The sequence below is a fragment of the Oncorhynchus nerka genome, linkage group LG24, assembly GCF_034236695.1.
Source record: "Oncorhynchus nerka isolate Pitt River linkage group LG24, Oner_Uvic_2.0, whole genome shotgun sequence".
In the NCBI taxonomy this organism is placed as follows: domain Eukaryota; kingdom Metazoa; phylum Chordata; class Actinopteri; order Salmoniformes; family Salmonidae; genus Oncorhynchus; species Oncorhynchus nerka.
In genome coordinates, this window is record NC_088419.1 from 100414817 (window position 1) to 100437689 (window position 22873).

At 45.4% G+C, this 22873-nt stretch overlaps 1 protein-coding gene across 1 annotated transcript in view; it reads left to right on the forward strand.

Moving 5' to 3' along the window:
- Positions 1–22361, forward strand: part of rp2 (RP2 activator of ARL3 GTPase) — a 35893-nt gene extending 13532 nt beyond the window's left edge. The window contains exons 3-5 of the mRNA XM_065009403.1: positions 14855–14969; positions 21637–21722; positions 21857–22361. Of these exons, the coding sequence (XP_064865475.1) occupies positions 14855–14969; positions 21637–21722; positions 21857–21940 (285 nt within the window). The 3' untranslated portion in view covers positions 21941–22361. The remainder of the gene's footprint in view (positions 1–14854; positions 14970–21636; positions 21723–21856) is intronic.
- The last annotated feature ends 512 nt before the right edge of the window (positions 22362–22873 follow it).

Below are 22873 nucleotides of genomic sequence, written 5' to 3' on the forward strand. Positions count from 1 at the left end.
AGCCCCCTACCTACAACAGGTAAACAGGAGTCTCCATAATGACATGTTGAATAGCCCCCTACCTACAACAGGTAAACAGGAGTCTCCATAATGACATGTTGAATAGCCCCCCTACCTACAACAGGTAAACAGGAGTCTCCATAATGACATGTTGAATAGCCCCCTACCTACAACAGGTAAACAGGAGTCTCCATAATGACATGTACAACAGGTAAAATAGTCTCCATAATGACCCCCTACCTACAACAGGTAAACAGGAGTCTCCATAATGACATGTTGAATAGCCCCCCCTACCTACAACAGGTAAACAGGAGTCTCCATAATGACATATTAAATAGCCCCCCTACCTACAACAGGTAAACAGGAGTCTCCATAATGACATGTTGAATAGCCCCCCCTACCTACAACAGGTAAACAGGAGTCTCCATAATGACATGTTGAATAGCCCCCCTACCTACAACAGGTAAACAGGAGTCTCCATAATGACATGTTGAATAGCCCCCTACCTACAACAGGTAAACAGGAGTCTCCATAATGACATGTTGAATAGCCCCCTACCTACAACAGGTAAACAGGAGTCTCCATAATGACATGTTGAATAGCCCCCCTACCTACAACAGGTAAACAGGAGTCTCCATAATGACATGTTGAATAGCCCCCTACCTACAACAGGTAAACAGGAGTCTCCATAATGACATGTTGAATAGCCCCCTACCTACAACAGGTAAACAGGAGTCTCCATAATGACATGTTGAATAGCCCCCTACCTACAACAGGTAAACAGGAGTCTCCATAATGACATGTTGAATAGCCCCCTACCTACAACAGGTAAACAGGAGTCTCCATAATGACATGTTGAATAGCCCCCTACCTACAACAGGTAAACAGGAGTCTCCATAATGACATGTTGAATAGCCCCCTACCTACAACAGGTAAACAGGAGTCTCCATAATGACATGTTGAATAGCCCCCTACCTACAACAGGTAAACAGGAGTCTCCATAATGACATGTTGAATAGCCCCCTACCTACAACAGGTAAACAGGAGTCTCCATAATGACATGTTGAATAGCCCCCTACCTACAACAGGTAAACAGGAGTCTCCATAATGACATGTTGAATAGCCCCCCTACCTACAACAGGTTGAGTCTCCATAATGACATGTTGAATAGCCCCCTACCTACAACAGGTAAACAGGAGTCTCCATAATGACATGTTGAATAGCCCCCTACCTACAACAGGTAAACAGGAGTCTCCATAATGACATGTTGAATAGCCCCCTACCTACAACAGGTAAACAGGAGTCTCCATAATGACATGTTGAATAGCCCCCCTACCTACAACAGGTAAACAGGAGTCTCCATAATGACATGTTGAATAGCCCCCTACCTACAACAGGTAAACAGGAGTCTCCATAATGACATGTTGAATAGCACCCCCTACCTACAACAGGTAAACAGGAGTCTCCATAATGACATGTTGAATAGCCCCCCTACCTACAACAGGTAAACAGGAGTCTCCATAATGACATGTTGAATAGCCCCCTACCTACAACAGGTAAACAGGAGTCTCCATAATGACATGTTGAATAGCCCCCTACCTACAACAGGTAAACAGGAGTCTCCATAATGACATGTTGAATAGCCCCCTACCTACAACAGGTAAACAGGAGTCTCCATAATGACATGTTGAATAGCCCCCTACCTACAACAGGTAAACAGGAGTCTCCATAATGACATGTTGAATAGCCCCCCTACCTACAACAGGTAAACAGGAGTCTCCATAATGACATGTTGAATAGCCCCCCTACCTACAACAGGTAAACAGGAGTCTCCATAATGACATGTTGAATAGCCCCCCCTACCTACAACAGGTAAACAGGAGTCTCCATAATGACATGTTGAATAGCCCCCTACCTACCTAGGAGTCTCCATAATGACAGGTAAACAGGTAAACAGAGTCTCCATAATGACATGTTGAATAGCCCCCTACCTACAACAGGTAAACAGGAGTCTCCATAATGACATGTTGAATAGCCCCCTACCTACAACAGGTAAACAGGAGTCTCCATAATGACATGTTGAATAGCCCCCTACCTACAACAGGTAAACAGGAGTCTCCATAATGACATGTTGAATAGCCCCTACCTACAACAGGTAAACAGGAGTCTCCATAATGACATGTTGAATAGCCCCCTACCTACAACAGGTAAACAGGAGTCTCCATAATGACATGTTGAATAGCCCCCTACCTACAACAGGTAAACAGGAGTCTCCATAATGACATGTTAAATAGCCCCCTACCTACAACAGGTAAACAGGAGTCTCCATAATGACATGTTGAATAGCCCCCTACCTACAACAGGTAAACAGGTGTCTCCATAATGACATGTTAAATAGTCCCCCCTACCTACAACAGGTAAACAGGAGTCTCCATAATGACATGTTGAATAGCCCCCTACCTACAACAGGTAAACAGGAGTCTCCATAATGACATGTTGAATAGCCCCCTACCTACAACAGGTAAACAGGAGTCTCCATAATGACATGTTGAATAGCCCCCCCCCTACCTACAACAGGTAAACAGGAGTCTCCATAATGACATGTTGAATAGCCCCCCTACCTACAACAGGTAAACAGGAGTCTCCATAATGACATGTTGAATAGCCCCCTACCTACAACAGGTAAACAGGAGTCTCCATAATGACATGTTGAATAGTCTCCCCCCTACCTACAACAGGTAAACAGGAGTCTCCATAATGACATGTTGAATAGCCCCCTACCTACAACAGGTAAACAGGAGTCTCCATAATGACATGTTGAATAGCCCCCTACCTACAACAGGTAAACAGGAGTCTCCATAATGACATGTTGAATAGCCCCCTACCTACAACAGGTAAACAGGAGTCTCCATAATGACATGTTGAATAGCCCCCTACCTACAACAGGTAAACAGGAGTCTCCATAATGACATGTTGAATAGCCCCTACCTACAACAGGTAAACAGGAGTCTCCATAATGACATGTTGAATAGCCCCCTACCTACAACAGGTAAACAGGAGTCTCCATAATGACATGTTGAATAGCCCCCCTACCTACAACAGGTAAACAGGAGTCTCCATAATGACATGTTGAATAGCCCCCTACCTACAACAGGTAAACAGGAGTCTCCATAATGACATGTTGAATAGCCCCCTACCTACAACAGGTAAACAGGAGTCTCCATAATGACATGTTGAATAGCCCCCTACCTACAACAGGTAAACAGGAGTCTCCATAATGACATGTTGAATAGCCCCCTACCTACAACAGGTAAACAGGAGTCTCCATAATGACATGTTGAATAGCCCCCTACCTACAACAGGTAAACAGGAGTCTCCATAATGACATGTTGAATAGCCCCCCTACCTACAACAGGTAAACAGGAGTCTCCATAATGACATGTTGAATAGCCCCCTACCTACAACAGGTAAACAGGAGTCTCCATAATGACATGTTGAATAGCCCCCTACCTACAACAGGTAAACAGGAGTCTCCATAATGACATGTTGAATAGCCCCCTACCTACAACAGGTAAACAGGAGTCTCCATAATGACATGTTGAATAGCCCCTACCTACAACAGGTAAACAGGAGTCTCCATAATGACATGTTGAATAGCCCCCTACCTACAACAGGTAAACAGGAGTCTCCATAATGACATGTTGAATAGCCCCCCTACCTACAACAGGTAAACAGGAGTCTCCATAATGACATGTTGAATAGCCCCCCTACCTACAACAGGTAAACAGGAGTCTCCATAATGACATGTTGAATAGCCCCCCTACCTACAACAGGTAAACAGGGTAATGACATGTTGAGTCTACCTACAACAGGTAAACAGTCTCCATAATGACATAGCCCCCTACCTACAACAGGTAAACAGGAGTCTCCATAATGACATGTTGAATAGCCCCCCTACCTACAACAGGTAAACAGGAGTCTCCATAATGACATGTTGAGCCCCCTACCTACAACAGGCAGGAGTCTCCATAATGACATGTTGAATAGCCCCCTACCTACAACAGGTAAACAGGAGTCTCCATAATGACATGTTGAATAGCCCCCCTACCTACAACAGGTAAACAGGAGTCTCCATAATGACATGTTGAATAGCCCCCTACCTACAACAGGTAAACAGGAGTCTCCATAATGACATGTTGAATAGCCCCCTACCTACAACAGGTAAACAGGAGTCTCCATAATGACATGTTGAAGGTAACAACAGGTAAACAGTCTCCATAATGACATGTTGAATAGCCCCCCTACCTACAACAGGTAAACAGGAGTCTCCATAATGACATGTTGAATAGCCCCCTACCTACAACAGGTAAACAGGAGTCTCCATAATGACATGTTGAATAGCCCCCTACCTACAACAGGTAAACAGGAGTCTCCATAATGACATGTTGAATAGCCCCCCTACCTACAACAGGTAAACAGGAGTCTCCATAATGACATGTTGAATAGCCCCCTACCTACAACAGGTAAACAGGAGTCTCCATAATGACATGTTGAATAGCCCCCCTACCTACAACAGGTAAACAGGAGTCTCCATAATGACATGTTGAATAGCCCCCTACCTACAACAGGTAAACAGGAGTCTCCATAATGACATGTTGAATAGCCCCCTACCTACAACAGGTAAACAGGAGTCTCCATAATGACATGTTGAATAGCCCCCTACCTACAACAGGTAAACAGGAGTCTCCATAATGACATGTTGAATAGCCCCCTACCTACAACAGGTAAACAGGAGTCTCCATAATGACATGTTGAATAGCCCCCTACCTACAACAGGTAAACAGGAGTCTCCATAATGACATGTTGAATAGCCCCCTACCTACAACAGGTAAACAGGAGTCTCCATAATGACATGTTGAATAGCCCCCTACCTACAACAGGTAAACAGGAGTCTCCATAATGACATGTTGAATAGCCCCCTACCTACAACAGGTAAACAGGAGTCTCCATAATGACATGTTGAATAGCCCCCTACCTACAACAGGTAAACAGGAGTCTCCATAATGACATGTTGAATAGCCCCCTACCTACAACAGGTAAACAGGAGTCTCCATAATGACATGTTGAATAGCCCCCCCTACCTACAACAGGTAAACAGGAGTCTCCATAATGACATGTTGAATAGCCCCCTACCTACAACAGGTAAACAGGAGTCTCCATAATGACATGTTGAATAGCCCCCTACCTACAACAGGTAAACAGGAGTCTCCATAATGACATGTTGAATAGCCCCCTACCTACAACAGGTAAACAGGAGTCTCCATAATGACATGTTGAATAGCCCCCTACCTACAACAGGTAAACAGGAGTCTCCATAATGACATGTTGAATAGCCCCCTACCTACAACAGGTAAACAGGAGTCTCCATAATGACATGTTGAATAGCCCCCCTACCTACAACAGGTAAACAGGAGTCTCCATAATGACATGTTGAATAGCCCCCCTACCTACAACAGGTAAACAGGAGTCTCCATAATGACATGTTGAATAGCCCCCCTACCTACAACAGGTAAACAGGAGTCTCCATAATGACATGTTGAATAGCCCCCTACCTACAACAGGTAAACAGGAGTCTCCATAATGACATGTTGAATAGCCCCCTACCTACAACAGGTAAACAGGAGTCTCCATAATGACATGTTGAATAGCCCCCTACCTACAACAGGTAAACAGGAGTCTCCATAATGACATGTTGAATAGCCCCCTACCTACAACAGGTAAACAGGAGTCTCCATAATGACATGTTGAATAGCCCCCTACCTACAACAGGTAAACAGGAGTCTCCATAATGACATGTTGAATAGCCCCCTACCTACAACAGGTAAACAGGTAAACAGTTGAGTACCTACAACCAGGAGTCTCCATAATAATGACATGTTGAATAGCCCCCTACCTACAACAGGTAAACAGGAGTCTCCATAATGACATGTTGAATAGCCCCCCTACCTACAACAGGTAAACAGGAGTCTCCATAATGACATGTTGAATAGCCCCCCTACCAGGTAAACAGGACAACAGGTAAACAGGAGTCTCCATAATGACATGTTGAATAGCCCCCCTACCTACAACAGGTAAACAGGAGTCTCCATAATGACATGTTGAATAGCCCCCTACCTACAACAGGTAAACAGGAGTCTCCATAATGACATGTTGAATAGCCCCCTACCTACAACAGGTAAACAGGAGTCTCCATAATGACATGTTGAATAGCCCCCTACCTACAACAGGTAAACAGGAGTCTCCATAATGACATGTTGAATAGCCCCCTACCTACAACAGGTAAACAGGAGTCTCCATAATGACATGTTGAATAGCCCCCCTACCTACAACAGGTAAACAGGAGTCTCCATAATGACATGTTGAATAGCCCCCTACCTACAACAGGTAAACAGGAGTCTCCATAATGACATGTTGAATAGCCCCTACCTACAACAGGTAAACAGGAGTCTCCATAATGACATGTTGAATAGCCCCCTACCTACAACAGGTAAACAGGAGTCTCCATAATGACATGTTGAATAGCCCCCCTACCTACAACAGGTAAACAGGAGTCTCCATAATGACATGTTGAATAGCCCCCCCTACCTACAACAGGTAAACAGGAGTCTCCATAATGACATGTTGAATAGCCCCCCTACCTACAACAGGTAAACAGGAGTCTCCATAATGACATGTTGAATAGCCCCCCTACCTACAACAGGTAAACAGGAGTCTCCATAATGACATGTTGAATAGCCCCCTACCTACAACAGGTAAACAGGAGTCTCCATAATGACATGTTGAATAGCACCCCCTACCTACAACAGGTAAACAGGAGTCTCCATAATGACATGTTGAATAGCACCCCCTACCTACAACAGGTAAACAGGAGTCTCCATAATGACATGTTGAATAGCCCCCCTACCTACAACAGGTAAACAGGTGTCTCCATAATGACATGTTAAATAGTCCCCCCTACCTACAACAGGTAAACAGGAGTCTCCATAATGACATGTTGAATAGCCCCCTACCTACAACAGGTAAACAGGAGTCTCCATAATGACATGTTGAATAGCCCCCTACCTACAACAGGTAAACAGGAGTCTCCATAATGACATGTTGAATAGCCCCCTACCTACAACAGGTAAACAGGAGTCTCCATAATGACATGTTGAATAGCCCCCTACCTACAACAGGTAAACAGGAGTCTCCATAATGACATGTTGAATAGCCCCCTACCTACAACAGGTAAACAGGAGTCTCCATAATGACATGTTGAATAGCCCCCTACCTACAACAGGTAAACAGGAGTCTCCATAATGACATGTTGAATAGCCCCCTACCTACAACAGGTAAACAGGAGTCTCCATAATGACATGTTGAATAGCCCCCTACAACTACAACAGGTAAACAGGAGTCTCCATAATGACATGTTGAATAGCCCCCTACCTACAACAGGTAAACAGGAGTCTCCATAATGACATGTTGAATAGCCCCCTACCTACAACAGGTAAACAGGAGTCTCCATAATGACATGTTGAATAGCCCCCCTACCTACAACAGGTAAACAGGTGTCTCCATAATGACATGTTAAATAGCCCTACCTACAACAGGTAAACAGGAGTCTCCATAATGACATGTTGAATAGCCCCCCTACCTACAACAGGTAAACAGGAGTCTCCATAATGACATGTTGAATAGCCCCCTACCTACAACAGGTAAACAGGAGTCTCCATAATGACATGTTGAATAGCCCCCCCTACCTACAACAGGTAAACAGGAGTCTCCATAATGACATGTTGAATAGCCCCCTACCTACAACAGGTAAACAGGAGTCTCCATAATGACATGTTGAATAGCCCCCCCTACCTACAACAGGTAAACAGGAGTCTCCATAATGACATGTTGAATAGCCCCCCTACCTACAACAGGTAAACAGGAGTCTCCATAATGACATGTTGAATAGCCCCCTACCTACAACAGGTAAACAGGAGTCTCCATAATGACATGTTGAATAGCCCCCCTACCTACAACAGGTAAACAGGAGTCTCCATAATGACATGTTGAATAGCCCCCTACCTACAACAGGTAAACAGGAGTCTCCATAATGACATGTTGAATAGCCCCCTACCTACAACAGGTAAACAGGAGTCTCCATAATGACATGTTGAATAGTCCCCCCCTACAACAGGTAGTCTCCATAATGACATGTTGAATAGTAAACAGGAGTCTCCATAATGACATGTTGAATAGTCCCCCTACCTACAACAGGTAAACAGGAGTCTCCATAATGACATGTTGAATAGCCCCCTACCTACAACAGGTAAACAGGAGTCTCCATAATGACATGTTGAATAGCCCCCTACCTACAACAGGTAAACAGGAGTCTCCATAATGACATGTTGAATAGCCCCCTACCTACAACAGGTAAACAGGAGTCTCCATAATGACATGTTGAATAGCCCCCTACCTACAACAGGTAAACAGGTCTAAACATGTTGAATAGCCCCCCTACCTACAACAGGTAAACAGGAGTCTCCATAATGACATGTTGAATAGCCCCCTACAACCTATGACATGTTGAAACAGGTAAACAGGAGTCTCCATAATGACATGAATTGAATAGCCCCCTACCTACAACAGGTAAACAGGAGTCTCCATAATGACATGTTGAATAGCCCCCCTACCTACAACAGGTAAACAGGAGTCTCCATAATGACATGTTGAATAGCCCCCTACCTACAACAGGTAAACAGGAGTCTCCATAATGACATGTTGAATAGCCCCCTACCTACAACAGGTAAACAGGAGTCTCCATAATGACATGTTGAATAGCCCCCTACCTACAACAGGTAAACAGGAGTCTCCATAATGACATGTTGAATAGCCCCCTACCTACAACAGGTAAACAGGAGTCTCCATAATGACATGTTGAATAGCCCCCTACCTACAACAGGTAAACAGGAGTCTCCATAATGACATGTTGAATAGCCCCCTACCTACAACAGGTAAACAGGAGTCTCCATAATGACATGTTGAATAGCCCCCTACCTACAACAGGTAAACAGGAGTCTCCATAATGACATGTTGAATAGCCCCCTACCTACAACAGGTAAACAGGAGTCTCCATAATGACATGTTGAATAGCCCCCCTACCTACAACAGGTAAACAGGAGTCTCCATAATGACATGTTGAATAGCCCCCTACCTACAACAGGTAAACAGGAGTCTCCATAATGACATGTTGAATAGCCCCCTACCTACAACAGGTAAACAGGAGTCTCCATAATGACATGTTGAATAGCCCCCTACCTACAACAGGTAAACAGGAGTCTCCATAATGACATGTTGAATAGCCCCCTACCTACAACAGGTAAACAGGAGTCTCCATAATGACATGTTGAATAGCCCCCCCCTACCTACAACAGGTAAACAGGAGTCTACAACCATAATGACATGTTGAATAGCCCCCTACCTACAACAGGTAAACAGGAGTCTCCATAATGACATGTTGAATAGCCCCCTACCTACAACAGGTAAACAGGAGTCTCCATAATGACATGTTGAATAGCCCCCTACCTACAACAGGTAAACAGGAGTCTCCATAATGACATGTTGAATAGCCCCCTACCTACAACAGGTAAACAGGAGTCTCCATAATGACATGTTGAATAGCCCCTACCTACAACAGGTAAACAGGAGTCTCCATAATGACATGTTGAATAGCCCCCTACAACAGGTAAACAGGAGTCTCCATAATGACATGTTGAATAGCCCCCTACCTACAACAGGTAAACAGGAGTCTCCATAATGACATGTTGAATAGCCCCCTACCTACAACAGGTAAACAGGAGTCTCCATAATGACATGTTGAATAGCCCCCTACCTACAACAGGTAAACAGGAGTCTCCATAATGACATGTTGAATAGCCCCCTACCTACAACAGGTAAACAGGAGTCTCCATAATGACATGTTGAATAGCCCCCTACCTACAACAGGTGTCTCCATAATGACAGCCCCCTACCTACAACAGGTAAACAGGAGTCTCCATAATGACATGTTGAATATCCCCCTACCTACAACAGGTAAACAGGAGTCTCCATAATGACATGTTGAATAGCCCCCCTACCTACAACAGGTAAACAGGAGTCTCCATAATGACATGTTGAATAGCCCCCTACCTACAACAGGTAAACAGGAGTCTCCATAATGACATGTTGAATAGCCCCCTACCTACAACAGGTAAACAGGAGTCTCCATAATGACATGTTAAATAGCCCCCTACCTACAACAGGTAAACAGGAGTCTCCATAATGACATGTTGAATAGCCCCCTACCTACAACAGGTAAACAGGAGTCTCCATAATGACATGTTGAATAGCCCCCTACCTACAACAGGTAAACAGGAGTCTCCATAATGACATGTTGAATAGCCCCCTACCTACAACAGGTAAACAGGAGTCTCCATAATGACATGTTGAATAGCCCCCTACCTACAACAGGTAAACAGGAGTCTCCATAATGACATGTTGAATAGCCCCCTACCTACAACAGGTAAACAGGAGTCTCCATAATGACATGTTGAATAGCCCCCTACCTACCTACAACAGGTAAACAGGAGTCTCCATAATGACATGTTGAATAGCCCCCTACCTACAACAGGTAAACAGGAGTCTCCATAATGACATGTTGAATAGCCCCCTACCTACAACAGGTAAACAGGAGTCTCCATAATGACATGTTGAATAGCCCCCTACCTACAACAGGTAAACAGGAGTCTCCATAATGACATGTTGAATAGCCCCCTACCTACAACAGGTAAACAGGAGTCTCCATAATGACATGTTGAATAGCCCCCCCTACAACTACAACAGGTAAACAGGAGTCTCCATAATGACATGTTGAATAGCCCCCTACCTACAACAGGTAAACAGGAGTCTCCATAATGACATGTTGAATAGCCCCCTACCTACAACAGGTAAACAGGAGTCTCCATAATGACATGTTGAATAGCCCCCTACCTACAACAGGTAAACAGGAGTCTCCATAATGACATGTTGAATAGCCCCCTACCTACAACAGGTAAACAGGAGTCTCCATAATGACATGTTGAATAGCCCCCTACCTACAACAGGTAAACAGTTGAATAGCCCCCTACCTACAAGTAAACAGGAGTCTCCCATAATGACATGTTGAATAGCCCCCCCTACAACAGGTTAGTCTCCATAAACAGGTACCAACAACAAACAGGAGTCTCCATAATCCCCCTACCTACAACAGGTAAACAGGAGTCTCCATAATGACATGTTGAATAGCCCCCTACCTACAACAGGTAAACAGGAGTCTCCATAATGACATGTTGAATAGCCCCCTACCTACAACAGGTAAACAGGAGTCTCCATAATGACATGTTGAATAGCCCCCTACCTACAACAGGTAAACAGGAGTCTCCATAATGACATGTTGAATAGCCCCCCTACCTACAACAGGTAAACAGGAGTCTCCATAATGACATGTTGAATAGCCCCCTACCTACAACAGGTAAACAGGAGTCTCCATAATGACATGTTGAATAGCCCCCTACCTACAACAGGTAAACAGGAGTCTCCATAATGACATGTTGAATAGCCCCCTACCTACAACAGGTAAACAGGAGTCTCCATAATGACATGTTGAATAGCCCCCCTAACAACAGGTAAACAGGAGTCTCCATAATGACATGTTGAATAGCACCCCCTACCTACAACAGGTAAACAGGAGTCTCCATAATGACATGTTGAATAGCACCCCCTACCTACAACAGGTAAACAGGAGTCTCCATAATGACATGTTGAATAGCCCCCCCTACAACTAAACAACAGGTAAACAGGGAGTCTCCATAATGACATGTTGAATAGCCCCCTACCTACAACAGGTAAACAGGAGTCTCCATAATGACATGTTGAATAGCCATGTTACCTACAACAGGTAAACAGGAGTCTCCATAATGACATGTTGAATAGCCCCCTACCTACAACAGGTAAACAGGAGTCTCCATAATGACATGTTGAATAGCCCCCCTACCTACAACAGGTAAACAGGAGTCTCCATAATGACATGTTAAATAGTCCCCCCTACCTACAACAGGTAAACAGGAGTCTCCATAATGACATGTTGAATAGCCCCCTACCTACAACAGGTAAACAGGAGTCTCCATAATGACATGTTGAATAGCCCCCCTACCTACAACAGGTAAACAGGAGTCTCCATAATGACATGTTGAATAGCCCCCCTACCTACAACAGGTAAACAGGAGTCTCCATAATGACATGTTGAATAGCCCCCCTACCTACAACAGGTAAACAGGAGTCTCCATAATGACATATTGAATAGCCCCCTACCTACAACAGGTAAACAGGAGTCTCCATAATGACATGTTGAATAGCCCCCTACCTACAACAGGTAAACAGGAGTCTCCATAATGACATGTTGAATAGCCCCCTACCTACAACAGGTAAACAGGAGTCTCCATAATGACATGTTGAATAGCACCCCTACCTACAACAGGTAAACAGGAGTCTCCATAATGACATGTTGAATAGCCCCCTACCTACAACAGGTAAACAGGAGTCTCCATAATGACATGTTGAATAGCCCCCCTACCTACAACAGGTAAACAGGAGTCTCCATAATGACATGTTGAATAGCCCCCTACCTACAACAGGTAAACAGGAGTCTCCATAATGACATGTTGAATAGCCCCCCTACCTACAACAGGTAAACAGGAGTCTCCATAATGACATGTTGAATATCCCCCCCTAACTACAACAGGTAAACAGGAGTCTCCATAATGACATGTTGAATAGCACCCCCTAACTACAACAGGTAAACAGGAGTCTCCATAATGACATGTTGAATAGCACCCCCTACCTACAACAGGTAAACAGGAGTCTCCATAATGACATGTTGAATAGCACCCCCTACCTACAACAGGTAAACAGGAGTCTCCATAATGACATGTTGAATAGCCCCCCCTACCTACAACAGGTAAACAGTAGTCTCCATAATGACATGTTGAATAGCCCCCCTACCTACAACAGGTAAACAGGAGTCTCCATAATGACATGTTGAATAGCACCCCCTACCTACAACAGGTAAACAGGAGTCTCCATAATGACATGTTGAATAGCCCCCCTACCTACAACAGGTAAACAGGAGTCTCCATAATGACATGTTAAATAGTCCCCCTACCTACAACAGGTAAACAGGAGTCTCCATAATGACATGTTGAATAGCCCCCCTACCTACAACAGGTAAACAGGTGTCTCCATAATGACATGTTAAATAGTCCCCCCTACCTACAACAGGTAAACAGGAGTCTCCATAATGACATGTTGAATAGCCCCCCTACCTACAACAGGTAAACAGGTGTCTCCATAATGACATGTTAAATAGCCCTACCTACAACAGGTAAACAGGAGTCTCCATAATGACATGTTGAATAGCCCCCCTACCTACAACAGGTAAACAGGAGTCTCCATAATGACATGTTGAATAGCCCCCCTACCTACAACAGGTAAACAGGAGTCTCCATAATGACATGTTGAATAGCCCCCCTACTTTTTAATTTTTTTTTTAACCTTTATTTGACCTTTATTTAACTAGGCAAGTCAGTTAAGAACAAATTCTTATTTTCAATGACGACCTAGGAACAGTGGGTTAACTGCCTGTTTAGGGGCAGAACGACAGATTTGTACCTTGTCAGCTTGGGGATTCGAACTTGCAACCTTTCGGTTACTAGTCCAACGCTCTAACCACTAGGCTACCTGCTGCCGATTGAACTGATTGCAATGACCCAGGATTCCATGGGGTTTGTAATGACCCAGGATTCCATGGGGTTTGTAATGACCCAGGATTCCATGGGGTTTGTAATGACCCAGGATTCCATGGGGTTTGTAATGACCCAGGATTCCATGGGGTTTGTGAAATGACCCAGGATTCCATGGGGTTTGTAATGACCCAGGATTCCATGGGGTTTGTAATGACCCAGGATTCCATGGGGTTTGTGAAATGACTTTGTCTGAAAAGATTCCACTTGTGTTTTCTTCACTTCCTAAAAATGCACTACGGTCTCTTTAACAACAATATACACTACTGTCCCTTTAACTACAAGATACTTATTTAGAAAAAAGACGGCCAAAATAAATGCTTAGTGGGAATAAAATACAGTGGCCGTTGGTAAATGCTTAGTGGGAATGCCCTCTTAAACATGGACTACTGTCTCTTTCAAAACAAGATAGGTTACTGTCCTGTGAGGTAGTGGTGGATTCCTGCTGCTGCCCTGCTTCAGTGTGCTGCAGGGTGGATTCCTGCTGCTGCCCTGCTTTAGTGTGCTGCAGGGTGGATTCCTGCTGCTGCCCTGCTTCAGTGTGCTGCAGGGTGGATTCCTGCTGCTGCCCTGCTTTAGTGTGCTGCAGGGTGGATTCCTGCTGCTGCCCTGCTTCAGTGTGCTGCAGGGTGGATTCCTGCTGCTGCCCTGCTTCAGTGTGCTGCAGGGTGGATTCCTGCTGCTGCCCTGCTTTAGCTGCAGGGTGGATTCCTGCTGCTGCCCTGCTTTAGCTGCAGGGTGGATTTTGGGTCAAGTCCATTTCAGTCCGGTCACTTCAGGAAGTCGGCTAAACTGAAATTCCAAATCGAGTTCCTTCCTGGACTGACAGAATATAGTCAACCCTAGTGTGCAGTCAACAATAACACCAACTTCCTGTACAGATGTCGGTTAGTTAATGATGGAAAGGGTTTAATGGTGTCATTGCTTCTTGTCTGTATTAACTCCAGGCCTCTGGGAAAGGGTTTGTGCTGATCCAGACTAAGGAAGTGTCCATGCGCCCAGAGGATGTCAGCAGAGTGTTCCAGAACAATGCAGAGGGACTCCTGGAGTGGATCACCAACGGTAAGCAACACAAGACTGTGTCCCAAATGGCACTCTATTCCCTAAATGGACCAGTGCCCAAATGTAGTGCTCTATATTGGGAATAGGGTGCCATTTGGGATGCATTCAATCTTGTCAAAAGTAGGGTACTATATAGGGAATAGGGATAACGTGAAATGCTTGATAATGTATGTGATATCAACAGAGGTACATTTTCTGGGTGATTTAAATATCGACTGGCTTTCATCAAACTGCCCACTCAAGAAAAAGCTTCAAACTGTCACCAGTGCCTGCAACCTTGTTCAGGATATCAGTCAACCTACCAGGGTAGATACAAACAGCACAGGAATGAAATCATCAATATGTATTGATCACATCTTTACTAATGCTGCAGATATTTGCTTTAAAACAGTATCCAAATCCATCGAATGTAGTGATCACAATATAGTAGCCATATCTAGGAAAACCAAGTTCCAAAGGCTGGGCCTAATATAGTGTGTAAGAGGTCATACAATACGTTTTGTAGTGATTCTTATGTTGTTTATGTAAAGAATATTTGCTGGTCTGTGGTGTGTAATGAGGAGCAACCAGACGCTGCTGGTCTGTGGTGTGTAATGAGGAGCAACCAGATGCTGCTGGTCTGTGGTGTGTAATGAGGAGCAACCAGACGCTGCTGGTCTGTGGTGTGTAATGAGGAGCAACCAGACGCTGCTGGTCTGTGGTGTGTAATGAGGAGCAACCAGACGCTGCTGGTCTGTGGTGAGTAATGAGGAGCAACCAGACGCTGCTGGTCTGTGGTGTGTAATGAGGAGCAACCAGACGCTGCTGGTCTGTGGTGTGTAATGAGGAGCAACCAGACGCTGCTGGTCTGTGGTGTGTAATGAGGAGCAACCAGACGCTGCTGGTCTGTGGTGTGTAACGAGGAGCAACCAGACGCTGCTGGTCTGTGGTGTGCAACGAGGAGCAACCAGACGCTGCTGGTCTGTGGTGTGTAACGAGGAGCAACCAGACGCTGCTGGTCTGTGGTGTGCAATGAGGAGCAACCAGACGCTGCTGGTCTGTGGTGTGTAATGAGGAGCAACAAGACGCTGCTGGTCTGTGGTGTGTAATGAGGAGCAAATAGACGCTGCTGGTCTGTGGTGTGTAATGAGGAGCAACCAGACGCTGCTGGTCTGTGGTGTGTAATGAGGAGCAACCAGGCGCTGCTGGTCTGTGGTGTGTAATGAGGAGCAACCAGGCGCTGCTGGTCTGTGGTGTGTAATGAGGAGCAACCAGACGCTGCTGGTCTGTGGTGTGTAATGAGGAGCAACCAGACACTGCTGGTCTGTGGTGTGTAATGAGGAGCAAATAGACGCTGCTGGTCTGTGGTGTGTAATGAGGAGCAACCAGACGCTGCTGGTCTGTGGTGAGTAATGAGGAGCAACCAGACGCTGCTGGTCTGTGGTGTGTAATGAGGAGCAAATAGACGCTGCTGGTCTGTGGTGTGTAATGAGGAGCAACCAGACGCTGCTGGTCTGTGGTGTGTAATGAGGAGCAAATAGACGCTGCTGGTCTGTGGTGTGTAATGAGGAGCAACCAGACGCTGCTGGTCTGTGGTGTGTAATGAGGAGCAACCAGACGCTGCTGGTCTGTGGTGTGTAATGAGGAGCAACCAGACGCTGCTGGTCTGTGGTGTGTAATGAGGAGCAACCAGACGCTGCTGGTCTGTGATGTGTAATGAGGAGCAACCAGACGCTGCTGGTCTGTGGTGTGCAATGAGGAGCAAATAGACGCTGCTGGTCTGTGGTGTGCAATGAGGAGCAACCAGACGCTGCTGGTCTGTGGTGTGCAATGAGGAGCAACCAGACGCTGCTGGTCTGTGGTGTGCAATGAGGAGCAACCAGACGCTGCTGGTCTGTGGTGTGCAATGAGGAGCAAATACACGCTCCTGGTCTGTGGTGTGTAATGAGGAGCAACCAGACGCTGCTGGTCTGTGGTGTGTAATGAGGAGCAACCAGACGCTGCTGGTCTGTGGTGTGTAATGAGGAGCAAATAGACGCTGCTGGTCTGTGGTGTGTAATGAGGAGCAACCAGACGCTGCTGGTCTGTGGTGTGTAATGAGGAGCAACCAGACGCTGCTGGTATGTGGTGTGTAATGAGGAGCAACCAGACGCTGCTGGTCTGTGTTGTGTAATGAGGAGCAAATAGACGCGACACTTGACACATTTATGAAATTGCTTATTCCAGTTACTAATAAACATGCACCCATTAAGAAACGACCAAAAACTGTTGAATCCCAGTTGTAACGGGGTTCTTCCTGTGAAGGAGATGCGGACCAAAATGCAGCGTGGTTGTTATTCATGGTTCTTTAATAAAGAAACTATACATGAATAAACTACAAAACCAAGAACCGTGAAAACCCGAAACAGTCCCGTGTGGTACAAATACTGACACAGGAGACGATCACCCACAAAACCCAACACCAAACAGGCAAACCTAAATATGGTTCCCAATCAGAGACAATGACTAACACCTGCCTCTGATTGAGAACCATATCAGGCCAAACACAGAAACAGACAAACTAGACACACAACATAGAATGCGCCACTCAGATCACACCCTGACCAAACAAAACATAGAAACATACAAAGCAAACTATGGTCAGGGTGTGACAGCAGTGGATTGATGAGGGATTAAAAAATGGTGTGGTTGAGAGGGATGAGGCAAAAGGAATGGCAAATCTGTCTGGCTGCACAACCCATTGGCAAACATACCGCAAACTGAGAATTAATGTGACTAAACTGAATGAAAAGAAGAAGAAACTACACTATGAAACAAAGATAAATTACAAAGAATGACAGTAAAAAATCTGTGGAGCACCATCAATTAAATTTAGGGAAAAAAGGCAAACTCGGATGGCTCATTCATTACAAAACCGACTGATATTGCCAACTATTTTTTTAATTATTTTTTCATTGGCAAGATTAGCAAACGTAGGCATGACATGCAAGCAACCAAATGCTGACATTACACATCCAAGTATGTCTGACCAAATTATGAAAGTCATTTCGCTACCCAAGAATAGTGAAGCCCCTTTTACTGGCTCAAATAGACGACCAATCAGCCTGTTTCCAACCCTTAGTAAAGTTTTGGGGAAAAAATGTGTTTGACCAGATACAATACTATTTCACAGTAAACACATTGACAACAGATTGTCAGAGAAGGATATTCAACAAGCACAGCACTTACACTAATGACTGATGATTGGCTGAGAGGAATGATGATTGGCTGAGAGGAATAATGATGATTGGCTGAGAGGAATGATGATTGGCTGAGAGGAATGATGATTGGCTGAGAGGAATGATGATTGGCTGAGAGGAATGATGATTGGCTGAGAGGAATGATGATTGGCTGAGAGGAATAATGATGATTGGCTGAGAGGAATAATGATGATTGGCTGAGAGGAATAATGATGATTGGCTGAGAGGAATGATGATTGGCTGAGAGGAATGATGATTGGCTGAGAGGAATGATGATTGGCTGAGAGGAATAATGATGATTGGCTGAGAGGAATGATGATTGGCTGAGAGGAATGATGATTGGCTGAGAGGAATGATGATTGCACAGCACTTACACTAATGACTGATGATTGTGCTTCTACACCTGCATTGCTTGCTGTTTGGGGGTTTTAGGCTGGGTTTCTGTACAGCACTTTGAGATATCAGCTGATGTAAGAAGGGCTATATAAATACATTTGATTTGATGATTGGCTGAGAGAAATTGATGATAAAAAGATTGTGGCGACTGTTTTGTTAGACTTCAGTGTGGCGTTTGACATTATTGATCAGTCTGCTGCTGGAACAACATATGTGTTATGTGTTTACACCCCCTGCTATATTGTTGGTAAAGAGTTACCTGTCTAACAGAACACAGGGGGTGTTCTTTAGTGGAAGCCTCTTCAACATGGGGCGGCAGGTATCCTAGTGGTCAGAGCGTTGGACTTGTAACCAAAAGGTTGTAAGATCGAATACAAATCTGTCGTTCTTCCCCTGAACAAGGCAGTTAACCCACTGTTCCCCTGAACAAGGCAGTTAACACACTGTTCCCCTGAACAAGGCAGTTAACCCACTGTTCCCCTGAACAAGGCAGTTAACCCACTGTTCCCCTGAACAAGGCAGTTAACCCACTGTTCCCCTGAACAAGGCAGTTAACCCACTGTTCCCCTGAACAAGGCAGTTAACCCACTGTTCCCCTGAACAAGGCAGTTAACCCACTGTTCCCCTGAACAAGGCAGTTAACCCACTGTTCCCCTGAACAAGGCAGTTAACCCACTGTTCCCCTGAACAGGGCAGTTAACCCACTGTTCCCCTGAACAGGGCAGTTAACCCACTGTTCCCCTGAGCAAGGCAGTTAACCCACTGTTCCCCTGAACAAGGCAGTTAACCCACTGTTCCCCTGAACAAGGCAGTTAACCCACTGTTCCCCTGAACAAGGCAGTTAACCCACTGTTCCCCTGAACAAGGCAGTTAACCCACTGTTCCCCTGAACAAGGCAGTTAACCCACTGTTCCCTGAACAAGGCAGTTAACCCACTGTTCCCCTGAACAAGGCAGTTAACCCACTGTTCCCCTGAACAAGGCAGTTAACCCACTGTTCCCCTGAACAAGGCAGTTAACCCACTGTTCCCCTGAACAAGGCAGTTAACCCACTGTTCCCCTGAACAAGGCAGTTAACCCACTGTTCCCCTGAACAAGGCAGTTAACCCACTGTTCCCCTGAACAAGGCAGTTAACCCACTGTTCCCCTGAACAAGGCAGTTAACCCACTGTTCCCCTGAACAAGGCAGTTAACCCACTGTTAACCCACTGTTCCCCTGAACAAGGCAGTTAACCCACTGTTCCCTGAACAGGGCAGTTAACCCACTGTTCCCTGAACAGGGCAGTTAACCCACTGTTCCCTGAACAGGGCAGTTAACCCACTGTTCCCCTGAACAGGGCAGTTAACCCACTGTTCCCCTGAACAGGGCAGTTAACCCACTGTTCCCCTGAACAGGGCAGTTAACCCACTGTTCCCCTGAACAGGGCAGTTAACCCACTGTTCCCCTGAACAGGGCAGTTAACCCACTGTTCCCCTGAACAGGGCAGTTAACCCACTGTTCCCCTGAACAGGGCAGTTAACCCACTGTTCCCCTGAACAGGGCAGTTAACCCACTGTTCCCCTGAACAAGGCAGTTAACCCACTGTTCCCCTGAACAAGGCAGTTAACCCACTGTTCCCCTGAACAAGGCAGTTAACCCACTGTTCCCTGAACAAGGCAGTTAACCCACTGTTCCCTGAACAAGGCAGTTAACCCACTGTTCCCCTGAACAAGGCAGTTAACCCACTGTTCCCCTGAACAAGGCAGTTAACCCACTGTTCCCCTGAACAAGGCAGTTAACCCACTGTTCCCCTGAACAAGGCAGTTAACCCACTGTTCCCCTGAACAAGGCAGTTAACCCCACTGTTCCCCTGAACAAGGCAGTTAACCCACTGTTCCCCTGAACAAGGCAGTTAACCCACTGTTCCTAGGCCGTCATTGAAAATAAGAATTTGTTCTGAACTGACTTGCCTAGTTAAATAAAGGTAAAATAAAATTTTAATAAAAACATAATCCAGGTAGAATCAGGAATTCCCCAGGGCAGCTGTCTAGGCCCCTTACTTTTTTCAATCTTTAATAAACCCCAGGAAGAGTAGCTGCTGCCTTGGCAGGAACTAATGGGGATCCATAATAAACCCCAGGACGAGTAGCTACTGCCTTGGCAGGAACTAATGGGGGTCCATAATAAACCCCAGGACGAGTAGCTACTGCCTTGGCAGGAACTAATGGGGGTCCATAATAAACTCCAGGAAGAGTAGCTGCTGCCTTGACAGGAACTAATGGGGATCCATAATAACCCCAGGAAGAGTAGCTGCTGCCTTGGCAGGAACTAATGGGAATCCATAATAAACCCAGGAAGAGTAGCTGCTGCCTTGGCAGGAACTAATGGGGATCCATAATAAACCCCAGGAAGAGTAGCTGCTGCCTTGGCAGGAACTAATGGGAATCCATAATAAACCCCAGGAAGAGTAGCTGCTGCCTTGGCAGGAACTAATGGGGATCCATAATAAACCCCAGGAAGAGTAGCTGATGCCTTGGCAGGAACTAATGGGGATCCATAATAACCCCAGGAAGAGTAGCTGCTGCCTTGGCAGGAACTAATGGGGATCCATAATAAACCCCAGGAAGAGTAGCTGCTGCCTTGACAGGAACTAATGGGGATCCATAATAACCCCAGGAAGAGTAGCTGCTGCCTTGGCAGGAACTAATGGGAATCCATAATAAATACTTTTATTATTTTATTAACTTTTATCATCTGGGTTAATAATTCAATAATTAGGAAGGTGTGACATCATCTGGGTTAATAATTCAATAATTAGGAAGGTGTGACATCATCTGGGTTAATAATTCAATAATTAGGAAGGTGTGACATCATCTGGGTTAATAATTCAATAATTAGGAAGGTGTGACATTAGTTTGCTGTTTCTGGTTCTCTGTGAGGTATGATGACCTTTGAACCAAGAGAAAGGGTGGATAAGATCCTCATAGCTGAAGGAAATAATTGTGTTAATGAGTTGGTTTAGTGCTTATGATGATTAGGCATGCATTTCTGAACTGCATCTGTTGTTGCCACAGGCCCAGTGACAGCTCTGGAGTTGAATGGGGACGGGGTAGTGGAGGCCTGCAAGAGCATGGCCAGTGACCTGTTCAGTGGAACCAAGGTAACAGTATTCCTGACCTCTCGGTACAAAGACATCTCAAGATTGAATCAATAGTACTGAAAGTGTTAGTCAGAACTGTACGAACTAATAATATAGTACCTGTATGTGAAGTAACTCTGTCCTATTCCCTGCAGGTGTTTGTTTCAGACAACAGAAATACTTCCTCTCGAGATGTGGACAACTTCTTCAACTTCGCTGACATGCAGATGGGCTTGTGATTGAGCCACTGTATGACAATCAACTTACTACACAACCAAGGATTCAATCAAAACTACACCACTGATACACTTTTGTATGTTGACATTTTTTATTGGTAGTATTAACCCTGGATATACCGGTAGGTAGGAGAGCGGACAGGTTAACCAACATAGTGAATGTAGGTAGCAGAGAGGACAGGTTGACCAACACAGTGAATGTAGGTAGGAGAGCGGACAGGTTGATCAACACAGTGAATGTAGGTAGGAGAGCGGACAGGTTAATCAACATAGTGAATGTAGGTAGGAGAGCGGACAGGTTAATCAACACAGTGAATGTAGGTAGCAGAGAGGACAGGTTGACCAACATAGTGAATGTAGGTAGGAGAGCGGACAGGTTAATCAACATAGTGAATGTAGGTAGGAGAGCGGACAGGTTGATCAACACAGTGAATGTAGGTAGGAGAGCGGACAGGTTGATCAACACAGTGAATGTAGGTAGGAGAGCGGACAGGTTAATCAACATAGTGAATGTAGGTAGGAGAGCGGACAGGTTAATCAACACAGTGAATGTAGGTAGCAGAGAGGACAGGTTGACCAACATAGTGAATGTAGGTAGGAGAGCGGACAGGTTAATCAACACAGTGAATGTAGGTAGCAGAGAGGACAGGTTAATCAACATAGTGAATGAAGGTCAGCTGATAGGCAGCGGAGAGGTCAGCTGATAGGCAGCGGAGAGATCAGCTGATAGGCAGCGGAGAGGTCAGCTGATAGGCAGCGGAGAGGTCAGCTGATAGGCAGCGGAGAGGTCAGCTGATAGACAGGGGAGAGGTCAGGTGATAGGCAGGGGAGAGGTCAGGTGATAGGCAGCGGAGAGGTCAGCTGATAGGCAGCGGAGAGGTCAGCTGATAGGCAGCGGAGAGGTCAGCTGATAGGCAGCGGAGAGGTCAGCTGATA